General features: G+C 49.4%; 1 protein-coding gene across 1 annotated transcript in view; it reads left to right on the top strand.

Annotated features, from left to right (window-relative positions):
• Window positions 1-23,799: 23,799 nt before the first annotated feature.
• LOC119391857 (fatty acid synthase-like) overlaps window positions 23,800-27,203 on the top strand; it is an 88,351-nt gene continuing 84,947 nt past the window's right edge. Inside the window, exon 1 of the mRNA XM_049415424.1 lies at window positions 23,800-23,896. Coding sequence (XP_049271381.1) covers window positions 23,800-23,896 — 97 coding nt within the window. The remainder of the gene's footprint in view (window positions 23,897-27,203) is intronic.

The following is a 27,203-nucleotide window of genomic DNA, read 5'->3' as shown; positions in this document are numbered from 1 at the left end:
TGCGCAAAGAAAATTTACTATAGTCTAGTCGTCTTCAACCAGTTCCAAGTGAACAGCTCTTGTCACCGCGCACGTAAAAAGAGCGATGTAGGAGCGCTCGTGGGGATGCCCTTTGATGTATAGTGGCCCCGCAAAGTCAACTCCACTCACGAGGAACGGAGGGGCTTGAGTAGAACGATCCTGAGGCATACAAGGTGAAGATTGCTCAACAGGTTTACTCTGTAGGCGTTGGCAGATGACACACCGTCGTATCGTTTTCTTCACAGACTGTCGTGCTTGAAGAATCCAAAATTTTTCTCGAACTTGAGTCACAGTGTCTCGAACTCCCCCGTGGAAGACCTTTGCGGGAGCATGATTGATTATCAGCGTACTGAGGTGTGAGTCTTTCGGTAGGAGGATGGGATGGCGAGAACCGTACGAGTCGTCAGCCCTGGGAGCTTTCCCTTGTATCCGAAGAAGCCCGTTTTCGTCCATGAACAGTCTAAAATGCCCAAGTGGACTTTGTAATGGGAGTGGTTTCTTGTTTGCTACGCAGTCTGCTTCTTTACCAAAGTGAGATCTCTGTTCCTCTCGAAGCAAATAGCACTCCGCTTGCTGTATTTCCTCAGCAGACAGCTCCCCAGACCTATCATTTTTCTTCTTCGACCTTTTGGTATAACGAAAGACCCATGCCGTTACGCTTAAAAGTTTGGTGAGGCTGCTGAATCGTTCAATTTCAATCAGCGATGGCAGCAATGGTCTCGTATTAACAGCATGGGTACTGACCTGACCTTTAGTTCTGTCTCTGCTGCCTCGAGCTTTCCGTTTTCGATGTCGATCCTTCCCCCGTACACGGGCCAGCACGTATCAGACCTTGCAAGCCATCTGGGTCCAAACCACCACATCTGCGACTGACACAGTTTGAGTGCAGACAAGCCTCGAGTGAGCAAATAGGCGGGGTTTTCTTTTCCAGGACAATATCGCCATCTGCTATGCTCAAAGTTCTGATTTCTTGCGTCCGGTTCCGCACAAACTCCTTCCTGGTAAAGGGATCCTTGTTAATCCAGCAAAGTGTAATCTGGGAATCGGAACAAAATTTTGCTTCACCAATTCCAAGGTCGCAATTCTTCACTATGTAGGCATACATTCAGGCTGCAAGCAATGCTGCCATCAATTCGAGCCTCGCTAGACTGTAGTCGGCCATACGAAGGTAGGCTGCAGCCCCGTATGCCGACTCACTTGCGTCAGAGATGATGTGGAGTGCTGCCTTTTGGTAAGGGCCTTCTCCGCCGGCTGCTAGGAACCTTCGAATACTGAGGTCACTAAGCATGGTTACCTCCTTGCTACATTTCAGCCGGACAGCAGACAATTTGGGTGGCAATGTCTCCTCCCAATCGAGGTTTTCCTTCCATAGATCTTCTAAGATTTTCGCCCGTACTAAGAAAGGTGAAAGAAACCCCAAAGGGTCCTTGACCCTTGCAACAGCCTGAAGCACAGAGCCTTTTGTAATCCGATGCTCCTGTATGAACTGGAGGATATCCTGGGGCTTGAACGAAAAGGTATCCGTCTTCCTGTTCCAATGAAGTCACAGTACTTTCAGAGGTCCAGAAGGTGAGCAAAGAGATTTTTCCTGTGAAGTGATTCCTTGTTCGCAGGTGGCAGATACTTGAGGATTGTTGCTGGCCCACTTGCGAATGTTCATGGAAGCTTGCCTGAAGATCTCAATTATTTCTTTGTGCATCTGGATAGCTTCTTCAGCTGTGTCGGCTCCAATCAGAAGATCGTCCATACATATGGAGCTTCGCAATCGTCGAGCTGTCGCAGGATAGAGGTTTTCTACGGACCTGAAGTGGTGCTTCAAAGTAGCTGTCAGTACGAAAGGACATGAAGTAGCTCCGAAGGGCACTCTAGTCATTCTCCAAACTTCTATTTCCGGCATTGGGCTGTCCACTTGTGGGGAAGTTTTGAACCACAAAAATCACAGCATATCCACGGAGTGAATGATGATGAGTGGGCGAAGCTGCGGAGGTTCATCGGTAAAACCGTGAATCTTCCACGAATTCTGCCCAGTACATCATCACCGACGTGAGATCGGGCGCGTTTATACTAAAGGTTCGATGAGTTATGACGACTTGCAGCTCACTTTAATTTTACATGTACGCTGTGAATTTTCATTTTTTTAGAAAACCATTGCTTTAGAAAACATCTGGCGTCTTTCGTTAAGCAGCTGGCGTCTTTTCGTTTTGCTTTAGAAACATCTGGCGTTCTTCCGTTTTGCTTTTACAAAACATCTGGCGTCTTTCGTTGGTTTATTTCATCAATCAACGGCGTTTTGAACAAAATTTTTATTGTTTAATCACGCACAGGAGAAATCTCATCAGGCACTACCTTGGAGGTAAAGAATGGCTGCTAATGGGAATGAGAGACAGAAGAAGTCGGCTTTTAGCTACCGCTGCGAATTTTTTATTGTTCAACAACGCACAGGAAAAATCTCCCACCGGCACCACCTTGGAGGTCAAAGCGTAAGACTGGTTACGCACTACGACTACGACTACGACTACGAGGGACGAACGGGTGCCGCCTTAAGGAGCTTCGCCCCTAAAAAGCGGAGCGCTTCTCTGTCTGGTTCTCTCAGGCCAATCTGTAGGAACGCCTTCTCGACATCGGTATTCATCGCTGCCTTGTAGCGCCGGAAACGAAGCAGTAGCGTCACTACGTCGGGATTTAGATTTGGGCCAGCTTACAGGTTATCATACAAGGACTTTGAACCAGATTCGTGAGACGATGCGTCGAATACGACGCGTACCTTCGCAGCAGATTGGTCTTCTCGTATTATTGCTCGATGTGGCATATAATACAAGGGTCGAAGTGGATGCTCTTCTGTTTCCGGTACTCTTTCAGCAGGTCCTTCATCGAGGTACAGTCTAATAGTCTCATCGTATCTTTTTAGCAGCTCGCTGTCCTTGTTAAGCTTCTTCATCAAACTATGCAGACGTTTGGTTGCAACTGCATAGTTATCTGCCAGGGCAACCGTTTCCTTCCACGGTAGCGCGACTTCGTACCGATTGTCTTTCTTCTTGGTGTTGTTCTCGAAGTTTTCCAGCACTGAATCGGCGACATTTGTTCATTCGTGTTCGGCCTTGATCCCGATACTTTCAAGACCCCAAAACTGAGTCAGAAATTTCAAGATGTCTTGCTCTGTCACCGTGGCTCGGAGGACTATGACACTGGTACTCTGTATTACGTTGGTTGTAGCAGACAACGGCCCTTGAGCTGTCCATCCCAGTCTTGTCTCGACAGCTTTCAGCTTTTCGTGCACAGGCTTGACGGTACCAGTTACTAGATCCCAATGATAGTCTGAACCAATGAGGACCGCAATCTGTTTGTCTTCAACTCCTTGCAGAGAGAGAGCTTGCGTATCCAAGCGCATCTTGCTCATTTCTCTCAAAACGTTTTCTTCTGGTACCGGAATGCATTCACTGCATATTGTGTCCACCACCAGCGCATCGATTGAAATCGAAAATTCCTCTTTTGCAGGGAGAACCGATGCTCGCACTCTCTGCATGGTTTTCCGCGCGTTTTCACCACCGAACACGCCTACGGTCAACGTCTCCTCTTCTATTACTTCGCAGCCAAGTCTTTGGGAAGCGTTCGGCGTAATGAAGCTCCGCTGACTTCCGCTATCGAAAATGACTCGGTAGCGACCAGATGTTTTGGTTCCTGATATGGTGGCCGTCAGAGTCTACAGCATTACGATTGAGCTGTGCTCAGCTCGCTGTTGTCGTGAACTGCTGATGTAAACTGGGTCCAAAATCGCGGCCACTGTCTGCGATTCCTGTCAAATTTTAGGAGTTCTAGCTGCGGAAGCTTGCTCTTGCCGGAAGATAACGGGTGAACGTTAGTGGGGCGGGGGGTTGAAGGCGATAGACATTCATTCAATTTGACGCGTAGGTTCGCTGTCAGGGTAACAACCTTGTCACGGTATTTTCCAGCGTCTAACGTCTCGCTGTCTAACAGGTCGTCTGGCGTCTCTTCAAAAATCGCCTCAACAACATTCTCTATCTGTCCTTAAAAGGACCTGATTCGATCGAGGAGTACACTTACAGTAGCTTTCGTGACCTCTCGAATCTCTCGCAAGTTGCCTTCCGCCTCGGCCAACAGGACATCGAGTTGAGACCACAGGCTGTTGCGCCGTCTAAGCCGTCGTTCCATTCTGTCGCACGCAGTCGTGGAATCTTGCCGAGATCACAGGTGCCGCGTCTTCTTTGATGTCGCGGCTCCGCACGTCGATTATGTCAGCGGTGTCTAAAGGTCCCGGGTTTCGGCACCATGTGTTGGACCTCTAGGCTGAAGAGGCCGTCACCCGTGCTCTCATCGCACGTACAGTAGCCCACACTCGGTTCTCGTTGTCCCATACTGCACAGATGTCCCTCTATGATAGTCGACATAGGGATGCCGATTTTTCCTTCCGGGCTCTCTCGTTCTACTCTAGCTCTCATCTCTTCGTTTTGGCCTATGCGAAAAGCTGTTATCGCGATACGTTGCGCCCTACCGAGTCCTGCGCCAGGTGACGCCTGTCACCTATGAAATTTCCACTACCACAAACTCATAGACTACTACACCGAGAACTGACATCGTGCATGTTTCTTGCCTGAAGCCCTACAACGGTGACACGCCCTTCGAACCATAGCACGCATCGGGACGGTGCCTTGCAGACCGGGGTAATGTCGTGGGTTGGAAAGGCCACTGTGGCACGGGCGCCGAATTGACACCGAATGAAGACGACGACGCTGTTGTTGTGGAGCTGGAGTCTGGAGCTGCCTTTACCAGCATTCCTGTGCACTATGGCAGTTTTAGCTCGAATTGTGCTAACGGAATAAATACGCCCCGTTAAAATATTTTAATATTCAAATTCAAGGCCCAGATCGAGGCGATGTCGAAAGAGAGCGCCTCGATCTTAATTAGGCTTAGTCGTATTTCGGCAATAAGATTGCCTGAAATAGGCCTAGACTCAGTCAGTAGTAATTAGTGTCTTTCTGAGCTTGGCTTCACCACCTTCATATAAAATTCGACTTCGAGTGCTTGGAATATTGGCCTTAATTAGGCTGGCTTAACTAAACCTATTTATGCTAGCCTTAATTACGCGATACATGCTCGACTGTGCTTAAAGGGGTGGTTAAAGGGGTAAAGGGCTCCAGGAAGCATGATGCACGCACCAAGATTCACGTATTCTCGCTAAATAATTTAATATGGCCTTTTGATGTGGATAACTTTCGGTTTCGGTTCCTGGGCGCCGAGGTTGGGCAGTGACCTAGAAGTGTAGGAGGCTTGATCACGTTACCAGATAAGGCTGTGACGCACTTAGCCACGAAGCGATCGAAACCCGGCGAGTGATGTAGCAACCGACGTTTTGCCGGTACTATAGTGAACTAGAATATATTCTAGTTCACTACAGGCGGTACGTACGTTGCGGAGGTGGCGGAGGTCCGGAGGTCACTCACGTCACTACAGCAGATCTGGTGTGACGTCACTACAACTTTCGTTGCCCATGCTACAGAGCTACGTCTGTGTTGGCGCGCTAACCATGGGACTCATTCGGGAGAATGGGCATTAAGTACACTTTGGAAGAAAATTAAAATATATTGTAAACGTTTGCTGTTTCCTACCTTTGGTGTGGAGGGTCCGTGCATACAGAGGAAACCCACAACAGCCTCGTTATAGCCTCAAACATTGATGGCACCACCCCTTTAATGAGATTCCGCTATATTTCTCTTGGCTTAGCTTAATTAGCACAGTTATGTCACATGAAACTCAAGTATTTGAGTTTTGTGTGATATGTATTTGGGTGGACTTGCTTGGATGACACACTTCACCATTCTTAAATAAAATTGCACCTAATTGACACTAATTTACTTAATTTGGTTCAATTAGCCTCAACTCGGACAGTACTGATTATTATGTTTCTGAGCTTGGTTTCACTAGCCTCGTAGGGAATAGGGCTTGGATTGCCCCCTTTCTGTGTCTCATACCCATTCCTGATTATGATACTTTTCTGGTGACACGAATCGCCGTAACAAAAAGCTTAGAAAATGGAAATTGCGGTTTTCTTGTATAGAGCACGAAAGAGTGATATTGTCACGTGGCCGTGACGTCGACGAAGGCAGCAGTCAGCACGTCCGAGATGAAACTCTTTATTAGGCCGAACTTGTGGCCGGGAAGATGAAACTCCAACTACAGCAATAAACTGATAGCGGCGAACAGAGCGCCGACCGTCGATCAACTGACAAGCGGTCAAGCGCGTCGGCTTTTATACAGGCGCTATCGAATTTTCCAGCAGTATCGCTGGTGGCGGCATTCTCTCTCGACAAAGCTAGAACATTCACGGGCGGCGCGCAATCTTAACAAAACGATCTACTACAATCGAGAAGCTTCTCGAACACTGCTTTGCGGACAGCGTCGATCGTTGATAAACGTCCTAGCTGGTCAAACCCGAATAATTCAAACTAAAACAAGAAGTGGGCGTGGCATTACCCCCCTCTGAAAAAGCATCGTCCCGATGCTTGTGAAAGATCAAAGTGAGAAAAAAAACAAGTATATATACATAAATAAATTACAATAACAAAGGAGAAGTAGAGTCCCCAGGTTCGCTAACGCGCGAAAAACGGCTTAAGACGCACGACATGAACGACTTCAGGTCGTGCGCGGCGTCGCTGGGAGTTCGTAATGCCATCCGGGATGACCTCGTATTCAAGAGCGCCGAGGCGTCGAAGAACATTGTATGGCCCGAAGTATCGCCGAAGGAGGTTTTCGCTAAGCCCACGTCGGCGTATCGGCGTCCAGACCCAAACACGGTCGCCGGGCTGGTATTCCACGAAGCGTCGTCGAAGATTGTAGTGACGGCTGTCGGCGTACTGCTGGGTCTTGATGCGCAGGCGGGCGAGCTGTCGAGCTTCTTCGGCACGTTGTAAGTAAGCGGCGGCGTCAAGGTTTTCTTCGTCGGTGACGTTCGGTAGCATGGCGTCGACCGTCGTCGCCGGGCTCCTTCCGTAGACCAACTTGTACGGCGTCATCTGCGTTGTTTCTTGCACGGCCGTGTTGTAGGCGAAGGTCACGTACGGAAGGACGGCGTCCCACGTCTTGTGCTCAACCTCGACGTACATGGCCAGCATGTCGGCGATGGTCTTATTTAGACGTTCGGTGAGGCCATCGGTCTGCGGGTGCTAGGCGGTGGTGCGGCGGTGGCTCGGCTCGCTGTATTTGAAGATCGCCTGAGTTAAGTCCGCAGTAAAGGCGGTACCTCTGTCTGTGATGAGGACCTCTGGGGCGCCATGACGCAAGACGATGTTCTCCACGAACAACTTGGCTACCTCGGCGGCGCTGCCTTTGGGCAAGGCCTTTGTCTCGGCGTAGCGGGTGAGGTAGTCAGTCGCTACGACGATCCACTTGTTGCCGGAAGTCGACGTCGGGAACGGCCCCAGTAGGTCCATCCCGATTTGCTGGAACGGCCGGTGAGGTGGTTCGATTGGCTGCAGAAGTCCCACTGGCCTAGTCGGCGGTGTCTTCCGTCGCTGGCAATCTCGGCAAGTCTTAACGTAGTGGGCGACGTCGGCAGCAAGGCGTGGCCAGTAGTATTTTTCCTGTATTCTGGCGAGCGTGCGGGAAACACCAAGGTGTCCAGCCGTCGGGTCGTCGTGTAGGGCCTGGAGGACTTCTGGTCGCAATGATGAGGGCACGACGAGAAGGTAGTCGGTTCGAAGTGGCGAGAAGCTCTTCTTCAGGAGAACGCCGTTCCGTAAGAAAAACGATGGCAGTCCTCGCTTGAATACCTTCGGAAGAACGGCGGTCTTGCACTCGAGGTACTCAATAAGGCCCCCCAGTTCCGCGTCGGCCCGTTGCCTTTCGGCGAAGTCGTCGGCACTTATAGTTCCGAGGAAGCAGTCATCGTCGTCGTCTTGCGGCGGCGCGTCGACGGGGGCACGAGACAGGCAGTCGGCGTCAGAGTGTTTTCGTCCGGACTTGTACACGACGGTAATATCGAATTCTTGAAGCCTGAGACTCCATCGTGCGAGACGACCTGAAGGGTCTTTCAAGTTAGCTAGCCAACATAAGGCGTGATGGTCACTGACAACTTTGAAGGGCCTGCCATAGAGGTAGGGGCGAAACTTTGACGTAGCCCAAAGAATGGCAAGGCATTCCTTTTCTGTTGTGGAATAGTTTGCTTCTGCCTTGGATAGTGACCGGCTAGCATAACTGATAAACCTTTCAAGCCCGTCAGTCTTTTGCACAAGGACGGCACCGAGTCCTACGCTGCTTGCGTCGGTGTGTATTTCCGTATCGGCGCAATCGTCGAAATGCGCAAGTATGGGTGGCGTGTGCAGGCGTCGTTTAAGTTCTTGAAAGGCTTGCACTTGCGCCGTTTCCCACCTGAATTCCACGTTATTCTTCGTGAGAAGCGTCAGTGGTTCGGCGATCCGTGAAAAGTTTTTGACGAAGCGTCGGTAATAGGCACATTAGCCGAGAAATCGGCGCACGGCCTTCTTGTCGGTGGGTGGCGCAAAATCGGTGATGGCAGCTGTTTTCCGCGGGTCTGGGCGCACTCCAGACTTGCTGATCACATGACCCAGAAACAAGAGCTCGTCATACGCGAATCTGCACTTTTCTGGCTTCAGGGTCAGTCCAGAGGCCTTGATTGCTTGAAGTACTGCCCCAAGCCGCCGGAGATGCTCGTCGAAGATCGAGGAAAACATGACGATGTCGTCCAAATACACAAGGCACGTCTGCCACTTCAATCCGGCCAGTACGGTGTCCATGACACGCTGGAACGTCGCAGGTGCCGAACAAAGACCGAAAGGCATGACCTTGAACTCAAAGAGGCCGTCGGGTGTTATAAAGGCCGTCTTTTCTCGGTCTCTCTCGTCGACTTCGATTTGCCAGTAGCCGGTCTTGAGGTCCATCGACGAAAAGTACGTCGCGTTGTGAAGTCGATCCAGGGTGTCGTCTATTCGTAGGAGGGGGTACACGTCCTTCTTCGGGATTTTGTTCAGGCGCCGATAATCAACGCAGAAGCGCAGTGTCCCGTCCTTCTTCTTCACTAACACCACGGGTGACGCCCAAGGACTCTTGGACGGCTGGATGATGTTGTCGCGTAGCATCTCGTCCACTTCTTTATCGCGTCGCGCTCTCGAGTAGAAACTCTGTAGCGGCTCTGACGGAGTGGTCGAGAATTTTCTTCTGTTATAATGCGGTGCTTCGCGAGGGGCGTTTGTCGGACCCGCGATGACGGCGAGAAACATTCCTTGTATTGCAAGAGCAGGGTTTTCAGCTGGTCTTGCTTGGCCTTCGGAAGGCTCGGGTTGACGTCAAAATCCGGTTCGGGACCTCTATTCGTCGAAGCAGGTTCGGCAGCCTCGAAGAGGGCGAAAGCATCGCTGGCGGCTGCACATTCGTCGTTGTAGGCAACCGTCGTACCAAAGTTGAGGTGCCTTTATTCGTGGCTGAAGTTTGTCAGCACTACTTTTGCTTTACCGTCACGCAGCTCGGCTATACCTCGTGCGACGCAAATTTGACGGTTCAGGAGTAGGTGCTGATCACCCTCGATGACGCCTTCAAGGTTTGCAGGTTTTTCGGTGCCGACGGAAATAATGACGCTGGAGCGCGGCGGAATGGTCACCTGCTCTTCTATCACATTCAATGCATGGTTGCCTGGCATCGCGTGGGGCGGGAGCGCTTTGTCTGAGTTCAGTGTTATCGACTCAGACCTCAGGTCGATGACGGCGCCGTGGTCACTTAGGAAGTCCATCCCAAGTATCACATCCCTGGAGCAGTTTTGTAGGATTACAAAGCTCGCAGGATAAGTCCGGTTATTGATGGTGACTCTCGCCGTGGAGACACCAATCGGCGTTATCAGGTGGCCTCCAGCTGTCCGGATTTCGGGTCCACTCCAAGCGGTCTTTACTTTCTTCAGCTTGGTGGCGAACGGTCCACTGAAGACAGAATAGTCGGCTCCGGTGTCGACGAGAGCTGTGACGCTGTGGCCGTCCATAAGAACGTCGAGGTCGCTAGTTCGTCGTCTCGCGTTGCAGTTAGGTCGTGGCGTGGGGTCACGGCTGCGTCGGTGTGTTCCGCTGCTTCTATTTTGCGTCGTCGGGTCTTCTTCAGTCTGCGAGATTTCGTCGTCAGGGGTCTGCCTGGTTCGCGTCGTGTTCTGAAGGTTTCGTCGTGGCGTCGTCGTCGGCGGCGGAGGATCTTCGGTAGCTCGTCGTACAGCAACCGCACCTCCATCGGTTGCTGCCCTTAGTTCTCCGGATACGGGCTAGGCGACCGGCCCCGATTTGGGCCAGTGTACGGCCGGCGGTGCGGTGACATGTACCGGCCGGGCGACGGCGAGCGGGAAGGTCGTCGTTCTTGCCACTGTGTTCCGGTGAGGTAGTCGTCGATGTCGCGCGGTCGTTCGCCTGGCTGCGGGCGCGGCGCGTTGATTGCGAATCCGCGTAGTCCCATCTGTCGGTACTGGCAGCGGCGGTACGTGTGGCCGGCCTCTCCGCAGTGGTAGCAGAGCGGGCGATTGTCGGGGCCACGCCCGACAATCTTCCTCGGGGTGTTGCGCTGGCCGACAGGTGGTCGGTAGGGCGTCGGTGGCGGCGGCGGCGTCTGGCGACGGTACTGCGGCAGTGTGGCGTCTTGGCGGGGGCGTGGAGGAGGAGCATGACGGCGGGCTGCAGCAGCATAGCTAATAGCTTGCGGCTGCGGCTCTGCTAGCTGAGGCGCGCCGAGTGAATGCTGGATCTCCTGGCGCACGACGTCGGCGATGGCCTCTGTTTGAGGTTGCGACGAAGGTAGAATTTTTCGCAACTCTTCTTGCACGATTGCTCGAATCGTCTCACGCAGGTCGGCGGTCCTAGGGCTTGAGCGTCGGCGTAGCTTGTAGCCGAGAAGCTGTGGTTGTATTGCCGCGTTCGCATCTCGAGCGTTTTCTCGATCATTGAAGCCTCCGATGCAAATTCAGCGACCGTCTTCGGCAGGTTCCTTATCAATCCAGCGAAGAGTTCCTGTTTGACACCCCGCATGAGGAACCTCACTTTCTTCTTTCTCTTCGGGCATACTTGGGTCGGCGTGTCGAAACAGGCGATTCATCTCTTCCGCGTAGATGGCAATATTTTCGTTGGGCAGCTGCACACGGGTCTCCAGCATAGCCGCGGCCCGTTGCTTGCGGACCACGCTCGTGAACGTGCTTAGGAACGTCGTCCGAAAGAGATCCCATGTTTGTAGGGCGGATTCTCGGTTCTCGAACCACGTCCTCCCGGCGTCTTCTAGGTAGAAGTAGACGTGGCGCAGCTTCTCTTCAGTGTCCCAGTGGTTGAAGGTGGCGACTCGCTCGTACGTCTCCAGCCAGCTCTCCGGGTCTTCAAACGACGATCCACGGCAAGTCGGTGGCTCCCTTGGCTGTTGCATCACTACCGCGGGCGGTGGCGCAGTGTCTGTCATCGTTGCCACAGTCGTGGTCCTGGCCTTTCTGTTCCGAGTGTTGTCGGGTACAGGCCCGTACTCCGGTGCTAGGCCTTGTTGCCTACGGCTAGCTCGCTTGTCGTGGTTGGCGTCGATGTCTTCTCCGCGCTGGGGGCTGGGTTCACGGCTTGACGGGGGCGTCCGGATCATGAAGGAACATCACATCCACCAGATGTCACGTGGCCGTGACGTCGACGAAGGCAGCAGTCAGCACGTCCGAGATGAAACTCTTTATTAGGCCGAACTTGTGGCCGGGAAAATGAAACTCCAACTACAGCAATAAACTGATAGCGGCGAACAGAGCGTCGACCGTCGATCAACTGACAAGCGGTCAAGCGCGTCGGCTTTTATACAGGTGCTATCGAATTTTCCAGCAATATCGCTGGTGGCGGCATTATCTCTCGACAAAGCTAGAACATTCACGGCCAGCGCGCAATATTAAGAAAACGATCTACTACAATCGAGAAGCTTCTCCAACACTGCTTTGCGGACAGCGTCGATCGTTGATAAACGTTCTAGCTGGTCAAACCCGAATAATTCAAACGAAAACAAGAAGTGGGCGCGGCAATATAAGCACGAAACAGGACAGGCAATGAACTAGCGGTCCACTTGCGTATTTGAGTGGATTCTCAAGGTTTCTCCTATGAAACAGAGGCGGCCATACAAAATGTGGCCGTTAGCGCAAACAAATGAACAAATAACGGAAAGAAGACACGGGGGAGTGCAAACTTCCATGGTTTTTCAATACGTATTACAACGATATATATATATATATATATATATATATATATATATATATATATAATATATTATCTATAAAACAATAATATATATAATAATATATAAATACACCAGAGCACATGACGGAACGGGGGGGGGGGGGGGGGTGGAAGAGGCTTCCGAGGGATCGACGCGCTCGGTCATTATGGAATCGGATGGTGGCGTACGGCTGCCGGAAGCTCCAGGGCGCGGAAGGGGACCACCCAGCGACTCCACCAAATGCAACAAGCGTGTTCTCCCACAAACCACTTATTCTGTAGAAGGCGTGAGACAACCATGCTGGTTCAGGCAGAACCCGGCAAGCACGAACCACACGACGTCGACGTCTTCGTTCACGCGCTGAAACAGAGCTGACACCGATGTGCTCCGGGACAATCACTCTCCGCGCAAAAGGAGCCATCCTGGCCCGCCCTAAGGAGATGACACGACAGGAGGGTCGTAGCACGGCTTTAGCCGTGATACGTGAACTGTTTCAACGCCTCCGCAGCGGTGGTCGGATGGTGGGTCGATCGGCTCGATGTCATAGGTGACGGGTGATGTTTGTTGCACCACACGTTATGGGCCGTGGTATTTCGACGAAAGCTTTGTAGAAAGTCCGGGAGTGGTGGACGGGACCCAGAGCCAAACCCGCATTACGGGCGTATAGTGGGTATTAGATGCAGAGGCATCGTGGCGAGTTGTTTGGCGCCATTGGTCTTGCGCGGTAAACGAGCGAGCAAGCTGACGACACTCTTCGGCATAAGCAGCTGCTCCGGAAACAGGCGTGGCTTCGGAAACATCGGTTCGGTAGGGGAGAATGATATCCATGGAGCACGAGTGTTCCCGCCCGTATAGAAGGAAGAGCGGAGAGAAGCCGGTGGTAGTTTGCGGCGCAGAGTTGTAGGCGTACGTGACGAAAGGGAGCACGCGGTCCCAATTAGTGTGATCGCCAGGGGCGTCAGAGGCGTACATCGCGAGCATATCTCCAAGGGTACGATTAAAGCGTTCCGTCATGCAATTTGTTTGAGGATGGTATGCCGAGGTTGTGCGGTGGACAATGCGACATTCCTTTAGCAGTGCGTCGAAGGCGTTCGAGAGAAACACGCGGCCACGGTCCCTTAGTAATTCACGAGGAGCACCGTGTCTCAAAATCAGGTGGTGAAGAAGAAAGCAGGCGACGTCTTTCGCGGTGGTAGCTGGCAGGGCAGATTTTTCGCGTAGCGTGTGAGATGATCTACGGCCGACAATGATCCACCGGTTGCCCTTGAGGAGTGTTTGGAAGAAGAGGACCGTAAAGATCAATTCCGACGCGGTCGAAACGGTCTTGCCGGGCAGGATAAGGGCTGCAGAGGGCCAGCTGTAGTGTGAGTAGGCGTCTTGCGGCGTTGACACGCGGCACATGACCGAACATACTGGCGAACGTGCCGATACATGTAGCGCCAGTAATACCTTAGACGAAGACGGCAGTATGTCCTTGAAGACTCCAGCCTGGCCACACTGGGGGTCATCATCAAAGGCGGCGCATATGTCGGAGCGCAAATGACGGGGAATGACAAGCAGCCACCTACGGCCAGCCGTCAGGGAATTTCGGCGATACAGCAAAACCCTCACGCACAGCAAAGTGTTTTGCTTGACGATGGAGGGAGCGTGAGGTGGATTCTGACGATGGGCGAGAAGATGACGTCGAACAGGGAGGCGATCCCGGAAATTGTTGCGCTGCCTCGGCCGGCATGTCGTGACGCTCAAAGGTGATGAATCGTATGTGTCAATGGGTAAGCAGACAGGGTTAGGCGGTAGCGGAGAATGGGATAGGGCATCGGCGTCTGAATGTCTGCGTCCCGAGCGATAAACAACACGTAAGTCGTATTCCTTGAGGCGTAAAGCCAACGAGCAAGGCGGCCCATTAGGGTCTTTCATGGACGATAGCCAGCATAAGGCAATGGTGGTCGGTGACAATATCAAACTGGTGTCCATAAAGATAAGTACGAAATTTCCCTATAGCCCAAATAATGGCCAAGCATTCTTTCTCTGTTACAGAATAGTTTGACTCGGCCTTCGTTAGGGTACGGCCTGGCCATAAGCGACAACGTACTCGTCGCAGCCATCCTTGCGTTGAGCGAGAATGGCACCCAGACCGACACCGCTAGCATCCGCGTGGATTTCAGTGGGCGCATTGGATCGAAGTGGCGGAGTACTGGTGGAGATGTGAGGAGCGACGCAACGTCGTAAATGAGTCGTCGCAACGGAAATTCCAAGGCCGAGAGGTCAGCGCTGCCGGAAAGAAGCTCCGTCAAGGGAGCGATAATAGAGGCGAAATTACAGATGAAAACGGCGGAAATACGAACACATGCCGACGAAGCTACGGAGCTCCTTTAGGGTCGTAGGCCTTGGGGTACTCGGCAAACGGCACGGAGTTTGGCAGGGGTCTGGTAGAATTCCTTCTTTTGAGACGACGTTGCCTAGAATCGTAAGTTGGCGAGCGCCAAAATGGCATTCAAGTTTAATTGCAAACCCGGCTGCTCTAAGGCATTGCAGAACGTGCTCAAGGCGGGTGAGATGAGTCTCGAAATTAGGAGAAAAGACAATTATTTCGTCCGAGTAGCAAAGGCAGGTGCGCCACTTAAGTACCCGGAGGACTACTGTCCATCATCCTTTCAACATTCGCACGCGCATTGCAAGGCCGAAGGGCATTACAATAAATACATATAAGCCGTCAGGGGTCACAAACGCCGTCTTTGGACGGTCTGGTTTCAGCATCGGCGCTTGCCAATATCCAGAGCGCAACTCTAGCGAAGAGAAAAATTCCGCACCTTGAAGGCAATCTAGGGCGTCATCAATGCGTGGCAGGGGATAGACATCCCTTGCGTGTGATCTTTTTGTCGCCGATAATCTACGCAAATCTTATTGAGGCCGTCCCTTTTTCTTCACCAGGACGACTGCAGAAGCCCCAAGGACTGTGTGATTGCTGAATGACGCCATGTTGCAGCATGTCGTCGACGTGTTGGGTGATGACGTCGCGCTCAGCCTGGGAGACTCGGTAGGGACGCTGGCGCAGCGGAGCTGATGACCAGTATCAATATGGTGAAGAACAACTGACGGTGCGTCCCAGGAAGGTTGGCCGTGGTCGAGGAGGGCGCGCAAACGGTCAAAGAGTTGAACGACCTGATAGCGCTGAGTCTTGCGTAAAGCCGCCGGTGACCACGCTGCGCAACAGTACGTCTTCGTCAGGTAGTGAGGGTGCGGCGGCGACGTGACGGCATTCACGGGCAATTAGCGTCGTGTCGGAAGGGACCATCGAAAGGGAAGATGGCATCGTAAGCGTCAAGACCGGCCGATACATTTTGCCTTGCAATAAAGTCGAACGGCAAAGGAAACGGATTGCACACGTAAACGGCACTGGAACCACCGGCAAACGTTAGGATGGCAAATGGGATGACAAGTTCCGGCGACGAGTGCATTCCGTAGACAGCATAAAGAGGGCGGTCGAATCAGGAACAGAGGTACACGAAATGGACACCATGGCGACAGAGAAAGTAGAGATGATGACGTCAGCAGCGACAACCACCTTTTCGGGCGAGTAAGCGACATCTACAGCTTTGGTACTGAACGGATACAAGGCGAGTTGTGCACGAGCGCAGTCTACAACCGCATTATTAGCGGAAAGGAAGTCCCATCTGAGGATAACTTCATCAGACGCATGTGAAAGAACGACAAATTCGATATGTAAAGCACGCCTTGAATCACAACACGAGCAGTGCATGTGGCCGAAGTTTTGACGTGCTGCGAACTCGCTGTGCGTAGGGAAATGTCGAACAGCGGAGTCGTCACTTTGTTCAGTTTGCGGCATAGCACTCCACTGATTACACAAACAGCGGTGACTGTGTCGACAAGAGCATTTGTGGCGAAACCGTCGACAAAACCCGCAATCTCGTTAGGGGACGAAAGATGAGGCTTTGAAATTTTCGGCGGTGGCGCAGTTCTTGCCTCAGGAACTGCGACTGCTAGTTTTCCTCCTGGGCGTGGTTGGAACGGCGAAGCGTGGGAGAAATAGACCGGCGGCGGGGCGAAGGAGATCGACGTGAGGTGAAGTCGGGTCGACGTGAGCGGGAGTCAGGCGCATCAGGTGTAACACGAGGTTCTGGTTGCTCAGGGATGTAGCTGGAGGGCTGAGCATCACGAAAATAAAGTCCACGGTGGCGACAATAGCGAGCGACATGCCCCGGAATACCGCAGGCGAAGCAGACGGGCCGGTTATCCGGAGTATGCCAAGGGTTCACAGGTGCTCGGGGAGGCGAGAAGGGTACATTTACCGTGTGTACCGGATGTGGGGACCTGTAGTAGCTGGTGGTTGGGCTGAATGAAGAGGGCGTCGGTTGGGCACGAGCTCGGGTGACGGCTTCCGCATTAAGAGGCGCAGCAACTTGTGCTGGCGCACCGGCGAAGGGAGAGCCTCGGCAACTTGTGCCTGGATAGCACAACGAAGTGAGTGGTCCAGTGCAGTGGGGGGCTCGTTGATGGTGGCCACAAGGGAGACCTGACGAGCAACTTCCTCGCGGATGTATTGCTGCATTTGTGGCAGCAATGAGGTGTAGTCAGCACCAATACTCCTGGACCCCAGAGCTGAAAGGTCCGCGTTTGTGTGGTAGCGCGACGTGTAGAATTCGCTGCTTGCGCAGCTCATCAAACTTGGCGAGCTGAATTACATCAGTTGCGGTCTGTGGGTTTTGGGCCACAAGCATATGAAATGCGTCATCGTCAATGCCTTTCATTATATGTCGTATTCTGTCAGCCTCCCACATACTCGCATCCACCCGCCTGCAGAGGCCGATGACATCCTCAATGTAGCTCGTGAAGCACTTACCAATTTGTTGAGATCATCACCGCAGGCCGTGTTCAGCGCGAAGTTACCGCATAGCTGGACGACCGAAAAACGACGTCACGGTCTCTTTAAAAGTCGACCAAGTGGGATATCGGCTTGGTGGTTGATGAACCATAGGTTGGCCAAATCAGTCAAGTAGAAGATGACGTGAGTCAGCTTCGCAGGATCATCCCACTTTCTAATCGCGCTGGCACGTTCGTAGTCTGCCAGCCAGTCCTCGACATCACGGTCTTCAGTGACGCTGTAGAGTGGAGGGTCGCGCAGACGAAATACACCAGAGCACATGACGGACGGGGGTGGAAGAGGCTTGCGAGGGATCGACGCGCTCGGTCATTCTGGAATCGGATGGTAGCGTACGGCTGCGGAGCTCCAGTGCGCGGAAGGGGACCACCCAGCGACTCCACCAAATGCAACAAGCGTGTTCTCTAACAAACACTTATTTTGTAGAAGGCGTGAGACAACCAAGCTGGTTTAGGCAGAAACCCGGCAAGCACGAACCACACGAACGTCAACGTCTTCGTTCACGCTGAACAGAGCTGACACCGATGTGCTTCGCTACAATCACTCTGCGCGCAAAAAGGAGCCATCCTGGCTACCTAAGGAGATGACACTACAGGAGGGTCGTAGCACGGCTTTAGCCGTGATACGTGAACTGTTTCACGCCCTTGGCAGCGGTGGTCCGATAGTTGGTCGATCGGCTCGACGTCATAGTTGACGGGTGATGTTTTTGCACAACATGGTATGGGCCGTGGTATTTCGACGGAAGCTTTGTAGAAAGTCCAGGAGTGGTGGACGGGACCCAGAGCCAAACCCGCATTCCCGGCGTATAGTGGGTACTAGATGCAGAGGCGTCGTGGCGAGTTTTTTGGCGCCATTGGTCTTGCGCGGTAATGAGCGAGCGAGCTTACGACACTCTTCGGCATAAGCAGCTGCTTCGGAAACAGGCGTGGCTTCGGAAACATCGGGTCGGTAGCGGAGAATGGTATCCATGAGCACGAGGGTTCCCGCCCGTATAGAACGAAGAGCGGAGAGAAGCCGGTGGTAGTTTGCGGCGCAGAGTTGTAGGCGTACGTGACGAAAGGAGCACGCGGTCCCAATTAGTGTAGGAAAATAGGTAGAAAAAGGTATACGCTTCTAAGAAACTGTTTGTTGGTCGACGTTTCGATCAGACCGATCCTCATCAAGACAAAATTTACCAGGCTTCGATGCGCTTTATATCATCCTCCGAGTCGAGAGAGTGAAAAAGTAGAAAAAGGTTAAAAAATGTAAATACAAAAAAGAGAACAGAAAAAGAAAAAAAAGACAACAGAAGTAAGAAATCTGAGGTAAAAGGAAAAATAGTCGCGAACACACCAGGCGCACATACTTGGACGTACGGACAAGACGTTTTTTCCGAAAGAAAAAAAAGAAACTACGTAGATATACACAGATCGTCCAGGTGAAGTACATTCCCGTGGTCCATAGCCGAGCTCCAATGCTTTGGCTGCCCCCTCCTCACTTCTGTTAGGATTCGCGCTATCCAGAATGAAGAATAAAGCACTACATGTGAGGTTATCGCGTCTGGTTTGGTATACCTATGTTGCTGTTAGCATCGTTACGCAACTGTAAACAACTGGTTATATATCATGTGCGACTCTTGAACATATGAGTGAACGTATACCACTTCCACCTTTCTCTAGCGTCATTCCGTAGCGTTTCGCTCAATGTAAAAAAATACGCCACAGTCACCATCCGCGCATGCTTCGCATAAAATCGATTCCCACGGTACGTGGATCTGCCGGATTTTTTTTATTTATTTTATTTGCATCTTTCTCAATTTTTCGGTCACGGATAAGGTGATGATTTTTCGCTCACAACCAACGACGCCGACACTGACGCCGGCACCGGAATTTCTGCGGAATGACCTCTTTAACGCGATAGCGCTCAAACATTGTGTGTCTGCGCCCGTGTTTCTACATCTGTCTAGTCCGTGCGTGTGTGCACAAAAACAATCGTGAATCAGTACCAAATCGCCCAATTGTCAGTATCGATGCTACGGATTTCAGAGGCTACGAAGAAAAGCGCCTTGTTAAGGCCTGCTCCGCCAAGTGCAGAAGCGGGGCTAGCATCTCAAAATAAGAGTCTTCCGCTCCTTCAACGAATTCATTCAATAGATTTTCAGTAGTTATCCTGACAGTCAATTGACTCTTATCTTAAGTACATTTCTGCTCTGATACCATATTTGTCTAACTGATAGCCTCAACCAGAACCACCACTTTCGTAACACCTATTTATTTAAACACATTTTCTGAATTCTCGGAATACCAGAGTAAGTGCTCGACCGGATGTGCCTGGAACAGAGACAAGATTTTCAGTCGTTCTTTTTCCGCTAAAAAAGCGCGAGAGCTGCGTGTCCACTTTGCGCCTTGCACGTGCAGCAGCCCTAGGAGCATCAGGAAAGTGAGAGGCGTGTGCCACCCCGGTTATGATGCGATGACTCTGCCAAGCATGTACGGCCTCGGAGCCTCATTCCCTATCTCTGTGCGTCCGACTAGCACTTCACATTCAGCTTCTTAGAAAGTTCTAAGCATCGCTTCCATTTTCTTCTTATTCCGCTGACTGTTCTGGTCATTGTGAACGAGCCAGTGATTCAATTTAGGACTGATCGCTGGGTGAGTTGGTATTCCATGACTAAGAGAACTGCGCGAAAAAACTGGGACAGTAAGACAAGTTAGAGAGATTATCTAACTGCCAACCTCTAATCGTTCACGCGGTTTTTGTACGCGTTCTTATATTTTTGTGTTTCTCCAATAAACTCCAGTAGCTAGTCTGCGCTTGTGCGTGTGTCTTACTTGTCCAATTTTTCTCGCGCAGTTCTCCGTAGTCAGTGATTTAAACAGTGGAAGCGGATATCCATCCGACATCAAGTGAGGAATCTGTGTAAGAAAACTGCTCTCTGTCATATGAAAAAAAAATCATAAAACAATGCCATAAATTAGAGATCATAATGCCTCTTTTGACAAGCTTTGTGCGATTGGAGGAGGACGCAATCAGTGGTATTATAGTTCTGGGCACATACGACCAGCAAACGTGTTCTTCAGTAAAAATGACACTAATTCGACAAAATTACCTAAGTTATCTTTCAGAACTTTCACACACTCGATATAGAGGGTCAGTGTGCGATACAGATGCTCAGTAGTTGAGCTTCCCACTTTAAATAATAGGTAATCTTTCACGCACCTAAAACCCGTTTTACGCTCACCTTGTGTTAGTGCTCACTCACCACAACACGAAGCCTGTGAAGGATTCAAGATAGTTTTTTGCACAATTCCAGTCCGAGTGTCACTGTGGACACAGCGTGCTCATCAACACTAACGGCGCTTAATCAGCAGTTTTGGCTATACGTTTCTGGGCAGTGCGAGGCAGCCATCGTAGGAGGATGTATGGTGACCTAAAGCCTTCTACGTCGCTGAGCTTCTGCGCTCGGTATGCTGTCACCAGACGGAAAGTGCAAGGCATTCGATGCGCAAGGTACGTACTCGGCGTGGCACTCTAAAGCAAGCAGTGCTATATTTTTTTTATTTCCTCGCCAATCACAGATGATTTATTCAATTATTTGCTGCTGGCTGGACACCCGATACAATTCAAGTACAGTGTCCATAACCAGCACTTGAATATCGCTGACATTCTCTCCGCAAAGAAATAATAATAATAATATAATAAATAATAATAATTATATAATAGTAATAATAATAATAATATTATAAAATGACTAGAGCGTACACATACTGTGTACGCTCATATGTCCCGTGATTCGTAAGATCCGTCGTCCGGCGTTGTATACACGCAAAACGCTGAAATGACGTCGTAGGTCGTCAAAATTTGTGGCCTCGTGAAATCACTTCGGCAGAGGAACGTCATCGCATGAACATCGTTACTTCGTCGCTTAGTCAAAGATTCGTCGATCCGGATGTAGTGCAAGACCACCTGAGGTGCGGTGGAAACCTTCAGGCAGCAGGGGGATCAACAACACGAGAGTCTGGGAACGTCAGAATCATTTATTGAGTGTCTCGTAATCGCGTAAGCTTTCGCCTGCGCTGTCTTTAGAGTGTCACTTTCACCTCTCACTTTCATAACAGAATATTTTAAAATCGCCTTTTGTATAAGGCACAATTCTGCTTCTTGTGCCGGATTACTTTCGAAGCTACATTACCATCACCACAGACAGAGTGTGTGTATTGGTAATAATGCCATTTCCCTAAATCTATTTCACAATTTTATTGTGACAGTTTAATGTAATGTACGAAATTTAAGGTAGTTGCTTTCATCTGTTGTGGCTTCTTTCATAGGTCGTCCTTGGTTTGAGACACCTTGCTTCCTTCTTGGATTAGTGGTTCTCTCCAATTTCAAGTGGCTCTTCAGAAATCAGTCAAGTTACACTTTTCGTCGTTTCCTCTACGTCTCACTTCCTTTTTGTTTGAAAATATCATATTTATTTGCACAGGCAATGCAAAATTACTTCTTTTAATCTTCACTACATGCAAGGTGGCCTTTTTAATGACTATTTTGTTCTTGTTGCCATTAGGTTGAGTGCGATTCTGAACCTCACGAACCTTTGATCGCTGCAGTTCAACTTAAGAACGACATCCCCACGTACTATGCTTGGGTCTCCGCACATTCTGAAATCTATATCGCGTTTTTTTTTCGCCGTTAGAGTTTTCCCATACCACAACCTACTTGCACGCTTTTAAGATAACGTGTTCATTATGCACAGTGGATTTTTTCTGCGTATTGCTCGGCAAACTCTTAAAACTGATGGTCAAGTTCAAGTCAATGGCATACTGTACAATATTGTCAAGAGGTACAAGCAGCATTAAAAAAGGGCGGTAGCATCGAAGCAGTTAAAAAGAAGATCTCCATTGGAAACACGATATTCATGCAGTCCAGGATAAGCAAGTTAGTTAGCAACTTGAATATTATAATGAAGGTGGCCAAAGACTTCTACTAGGAATGGTACAATTTGCAGACAAGCCCTCTAGCCTTGAGTAAAGTCGAAGTCGAACTAGAGACCTAATTTCTGTCTATAGACTGATATAAGAGGTTCTCTGCAAAGCATGTCCTGCAGAAGAACGGCCGAAGAAGACGGCACCGACTTCCGCAAACATTATTCATAGTTTGTGCTCAAAAACCATGAAACATGCGCCACACAATGCCTTAAGGCCTCAAATGTACCGCTGAGTTAGAAAAAGTCAACTCATATTAATAGACAAAAAGGACACATGTTATTCCAGAACTGATGAGGGCTCGGCTTACATTTACTTTCTTACAAAATACTTACGAATTGGAATCACGAAAGTAAGGCCAACTGGGATAACAAGTAGCGATAACTTTAACCACGTAGAAATTAAGCTGGTCAGGCAAATGTGAACAACAATAAATCACAGTGACGTGTGAACTGAGAATTAGGTGGAATAAAAACACTTTGTATATCATACATATATTAGAAAAGGCATTAGACTCGCTATAAGTAACAGCCGTTTTAGTGTTTTCGCATCGCCAAGGAATACTTCAAACTTATGAAAATACCGCAGCTAACATCGCCAAATGTTTCGCAGCTCCACTCTACGTACACTGCAAGACTAGAGATTCGAGTGTGAAAGGTTCACTCAAAGAGATGCAATCTCTGGAATGTTTGCTCGCTGCATGTTTAGAATGCGTATTCAAAAGACTAATTTGGTATAAATAGCACTAAGGAATAACCGAAAGTATGTGAGTATAGTGGTTTCCAGGCGACATCGTACCCTTCAGCTCTGATGGCAATGGCTTGGAAATTATGATTGAAGACTTTTAAGCCGAATAGCGTACTAGAATCATCTCTCGCAAAGTGCAGAGAAAAGGGACATTATAACATAAATTAGTTCAGCTTTCTTCAGCTTTCTTGCGCACAATAGAACGAAAATTAAAAAAAAAACATATTTTTACTTTTGTGGTTTCTAGAAGGCGTCTGGTAGGCAGCAGCACAAAATCATTCCGCTGCTTGCGACGGGCATCAGTGGAGGAAGCTTTTACAGAAGAAGAAAAAGTGGCAATCATTCGTCCTGATATCCCACAAAGGGTTTTAGCGAGCTTCCTTCGCAAGTGTTTCTTGAAATGGTAAATCGGCGCCTACGCCATTTCTTTGAGAGCAACAGGGTGCTTCACCCACACCAATGGTTTTACGGAGGGCAGGTAAACAACTTGAATCAGGGCAAACAATATAGACGGCTTCATCCACAAACAATACATATTGTATGTACTCTTGCCCTTCACAAAACACATCATACTCCCTGTCTTTCCTTTATCTTTATCTCTCTCTACATGGCTTCAGAATTTCACATGTTTTTGTTAAAGGTGTCCGCGGCAGCATGATGAGTGTCACTGAAAGCTACATGTGCGATCGCACATTCCTCGTAAGGGCTAGAAATGCTTTATCGAAGCCATTTCTTCAACAAACAGCTGTGCCTGCAAGAAGATGTACTTAGCTGCACAGTCTTTATTCTCTCGTATTCCTTCTCCTATGACGTTATCCTTTGCTGCTAACTTCTACGACCCTGAGGAGGCTTGAAGTGGTGTTACAACCAATTAAGTAATCCGGGCTTACCTTGAAATCGGAGCAATGCCATTTCGGGTATGAAAAGCCACTGTTCCTAAGAGACATCATGAGCCAGTGTCGAGTTCGCCTAGACTCTCAGGTGAAGGCATCCATGGCGAACTTCGCGCAGCCCATCGGCAAGAAATCAGCACGCCGGTACCTTGGTCTGTGTGCTTATTATCAAATCTTCGTAGAAAAATGCTCCTGCATCGCCAAACCTCCGAAAAGATCAACTAATATTACGCCGATTTCAAGTAGGAAACCCCATAGGTTGAAACAATTCAGGGGCTAAAATGACGCCAGAAGGCACCACCATTTTTTTGCATTTCGAAGAGCAAGCCAAAACAAAAATTCACACCGATGAAATCAGTGCAGATGCTTGTGCCGAGAAAAGATGGTCTTGAAAGGATCAATGTATGCACTAGCTGGTCGCTATCAAGAGCCGAAGCAAACTTATCTACGACCGAAAAGAAATACCGTACCACAATTTTGACCACTTCAACGTTTCCCCCTAACTGAAGGGCAGGCCTTTCGCTGTGGTGAGCGGCCATCGCGCCTGGTGTTTGCTAGCAAACCTAAAGGACCCTTCACGTCGCCTCGCACGGTGGAATCTCATACTCCATGATTTCGGCATTACCGCGATGCGGACAGAAGCACTAAGATGCTGACTGCTTATCCCGCGCCCATTTGATGCGCGGCCGCAAGAATAAAGGCGACGGAAATAACGACTTATTCTTTGGGGAATCGTAGTCACGCACGACTTTGCCAAGCTAGAGCGGACCCATACAGAACTACATAGCCTTGTGCGGTATATAAAAAGCAAGATCGATGCCATCGCAATAATATTCAGGCGTTGGTTGTCTTTGTTTTGCTTGCAAAACGGCATGCTTGCAAATGACTTCTCGACAGTCCGCGCCAACCACTTTTTCGTCGTGTCCATGCCACTGCCTCCCGAGGGTCTGATTTTCATGCATGGTTTGCGCTGGTTTGTACTTCTTCTGTGCTTTCGTCGCACAATTTCTTTGATGTGATGAATCACCAACTAGTCCAAAATGATACTATCTTGAAGTGTGAGTCTTTTTTCTAAGGCAGTTTCTGGATTTATCTTCTATGAACTTTCACTCTCTGTTATGCTCGCAGTAGACACATGCTTTTTCAAAGGGAGGAATGCCACGCGCGCTTGTTCCTTTGTTTCTATTACTAGCGAACACGCACAAGGACCCTAGGAAAGGAGACAGTAATATGGAAGCATTCAATCAGTACCAGTTAGCCCAGCTATATGCATTAACGAGTTTTTTTTTTGTTTTTGCGGGATCGGCCTTCACCCTCAAGGACTGTTGTTGCACGTGTTGCCACCTCTCGGCATAGGACACGCGGGAAACTTCCCAATTTGCTTAGACTGTCCCGATAAAGTTGCACGCACCACAACACTTCCCATATTTCATGATGCGAATAACAGCCTCACGATTGTTTTTGATTGTGTTAATGCCGTAGTTATGGCGTGCAGCATTTCATTTGTCGGCAAGGTACCAAATTAGGCGATTGCGCGTTCCAGATGCTGTAGCCAATGCAGAAGGGAATCGCCCCTTAACGGTTTGATAGAACTCCCGTGCACTACAGCCTATTTAAAACAACTGAAGATTGCGCAGTAGCTTAGCTTGCATACGAGCAGTCGTGAAATAATCAATCATATGACTGAATTTATAAAAGGATAATTGGCCCTGGGTGAAAAAAACTGTAACAGAGAGTCGGCTAGTAAATGCCGTTGTGCGTATGTCACTGCAGTAGTATTTGCAATTGATAGTACGTTTATTCTCAGGTAAACTTCCAGAACTTTTCTAGTCGAAAGTGTATATTAGCATTACGCCATCGGAGCAACCGCATGTGTAATATTAGAAATGCGGAAACTGCCACCTCTTTACCATCAAACTTTTCCTGCTGTTCCACCAATAACAAAATATTTTGAGCAGAGCGATTACGGCTTGCTCCTGTAGACATATATTTTTAAAAGAACTGACGCAGTAGTGCTAATACGTACGCGAATAGAAATCACGTAGAAATAAAAAGAATATGATTTTGAACTTCTGTGGAACCTCCTCATAATATCTGCATGCATATGTGGGTTCTCTGTAGCGCGAGTAAAATATAGCACGAAAGAACGCACGCGAGCGTAGACACGCAAAGATGCACAGTGCCCGTGTGTGTCTTCTTTCGTCCCGCCTTTACTCGCGCTACAGAAAACGTGCTCCAAAAGCCAGCGCAAACAAGACAAGAGACAGAAGAAAGTACAGACACTGTTCTTTCTTCTGTCTCTTCGCTTGTTTGCGCTGGCCGTCATCGAGTATATTCCAGCTAGCCCAATTCTACATTAACGTTCAAAAAGCGTCCCGAACTAGTCCCCATCGCATCTCTCACACAACCAATGATCACAATAGTGTCATCGCGATTTCGGTGCGAGGAAATCAGTCAGCCATCCGGGGAATGGAAATGAAATTGCTTTCCTGCGGCATTTACATATCTCCTTACATATGTGTTCAAAATAAGGAACAATATTGTCATTACTTACAGCGCTGGGCAGTATCGAATAGACATGTATCTTAGATAGTTCTTAGGTACTCATTGGGTATCTTGTATCTGTATCGCGATACGTCTCACAAGATGTGTATCAGTATCTGTATTTCCGATACATTGAAGAATGTATCGTATATCTTAAGATACAAGATACTGCGATCGCACGACCACCTGGCGAAACAATATACGTTCGCTGAACTCCGCTTCTCAAGCTGGTACTGCTGCCACTGTCACCAGAATAAAACTAAGGGCAGTGACATATTATTTTACCTTTACGCCACAGCTGTCCAGCAAGGATAGATGAAGAGCTCTGAGCGTCCCTATTGGTGGAACAGAGTCATGTGGTGGCGCTCGCATCATCTAGAGAGACGAGCGCGCGAACGTCTATGCCTAGCCGACATTTTCTTTCCGCGCTTTTTTTTCTTTTTAGTAGTGTCAGTGATTGGCACTTAGCCCTTCCAGTGCCGCGTACTCCAATGCGTGCGACGTCTTTCACACATCGTGATGCCACTGTAGTGTCGTTGTCAATGTTTATCTTGCGTGGTGCTTCATCACGATGTCTGAATGATGCAAGAATAGGGGGTTGCTTTGTGTATCGTGGCTTTCCCACATCGGCTATTTGAAAGATTTCGCGGATTTAAGTTTCGCTTAAATGCAGCGAGGTTGACTTGTATGCAAATAACATTCTAGCAGCTATAGCACCGTGTACCGGTACCGAAGCTGGATCTAACAGAACAGGCATCCACCTAACCAAAGCTATCATGGGGTACATCACTTCTTTTGTTCAAAGATTTTCTAAAAATAATTAAAATTATAAGCAGCAAATTTTAAAAATCATACGTACAAAAAATCATAACCATGTGTTTAAAATCATTAGCACAAGTTCTTTCTTAGCTGTCC

This window comes from Rhipicephalus sanguineus, chromosome 4 (assembly GCF_013339695.2).
Source record: "Rhipicephalus sanguineus isolate Rsan-2018 chromosome 4, BIME_Rsan_1.4, whole genome shotgun sequence".
Lineage (NCBI taxonomy): Eukaryota > Metazoa > Arthropoda > Arachnida > Ixodida > Ixodidae > Rhipicephalus > Rhipicephalus sanguineus.
This window is presented reverse-complemented; position numbering and strand designations above follow the sequence as displayed.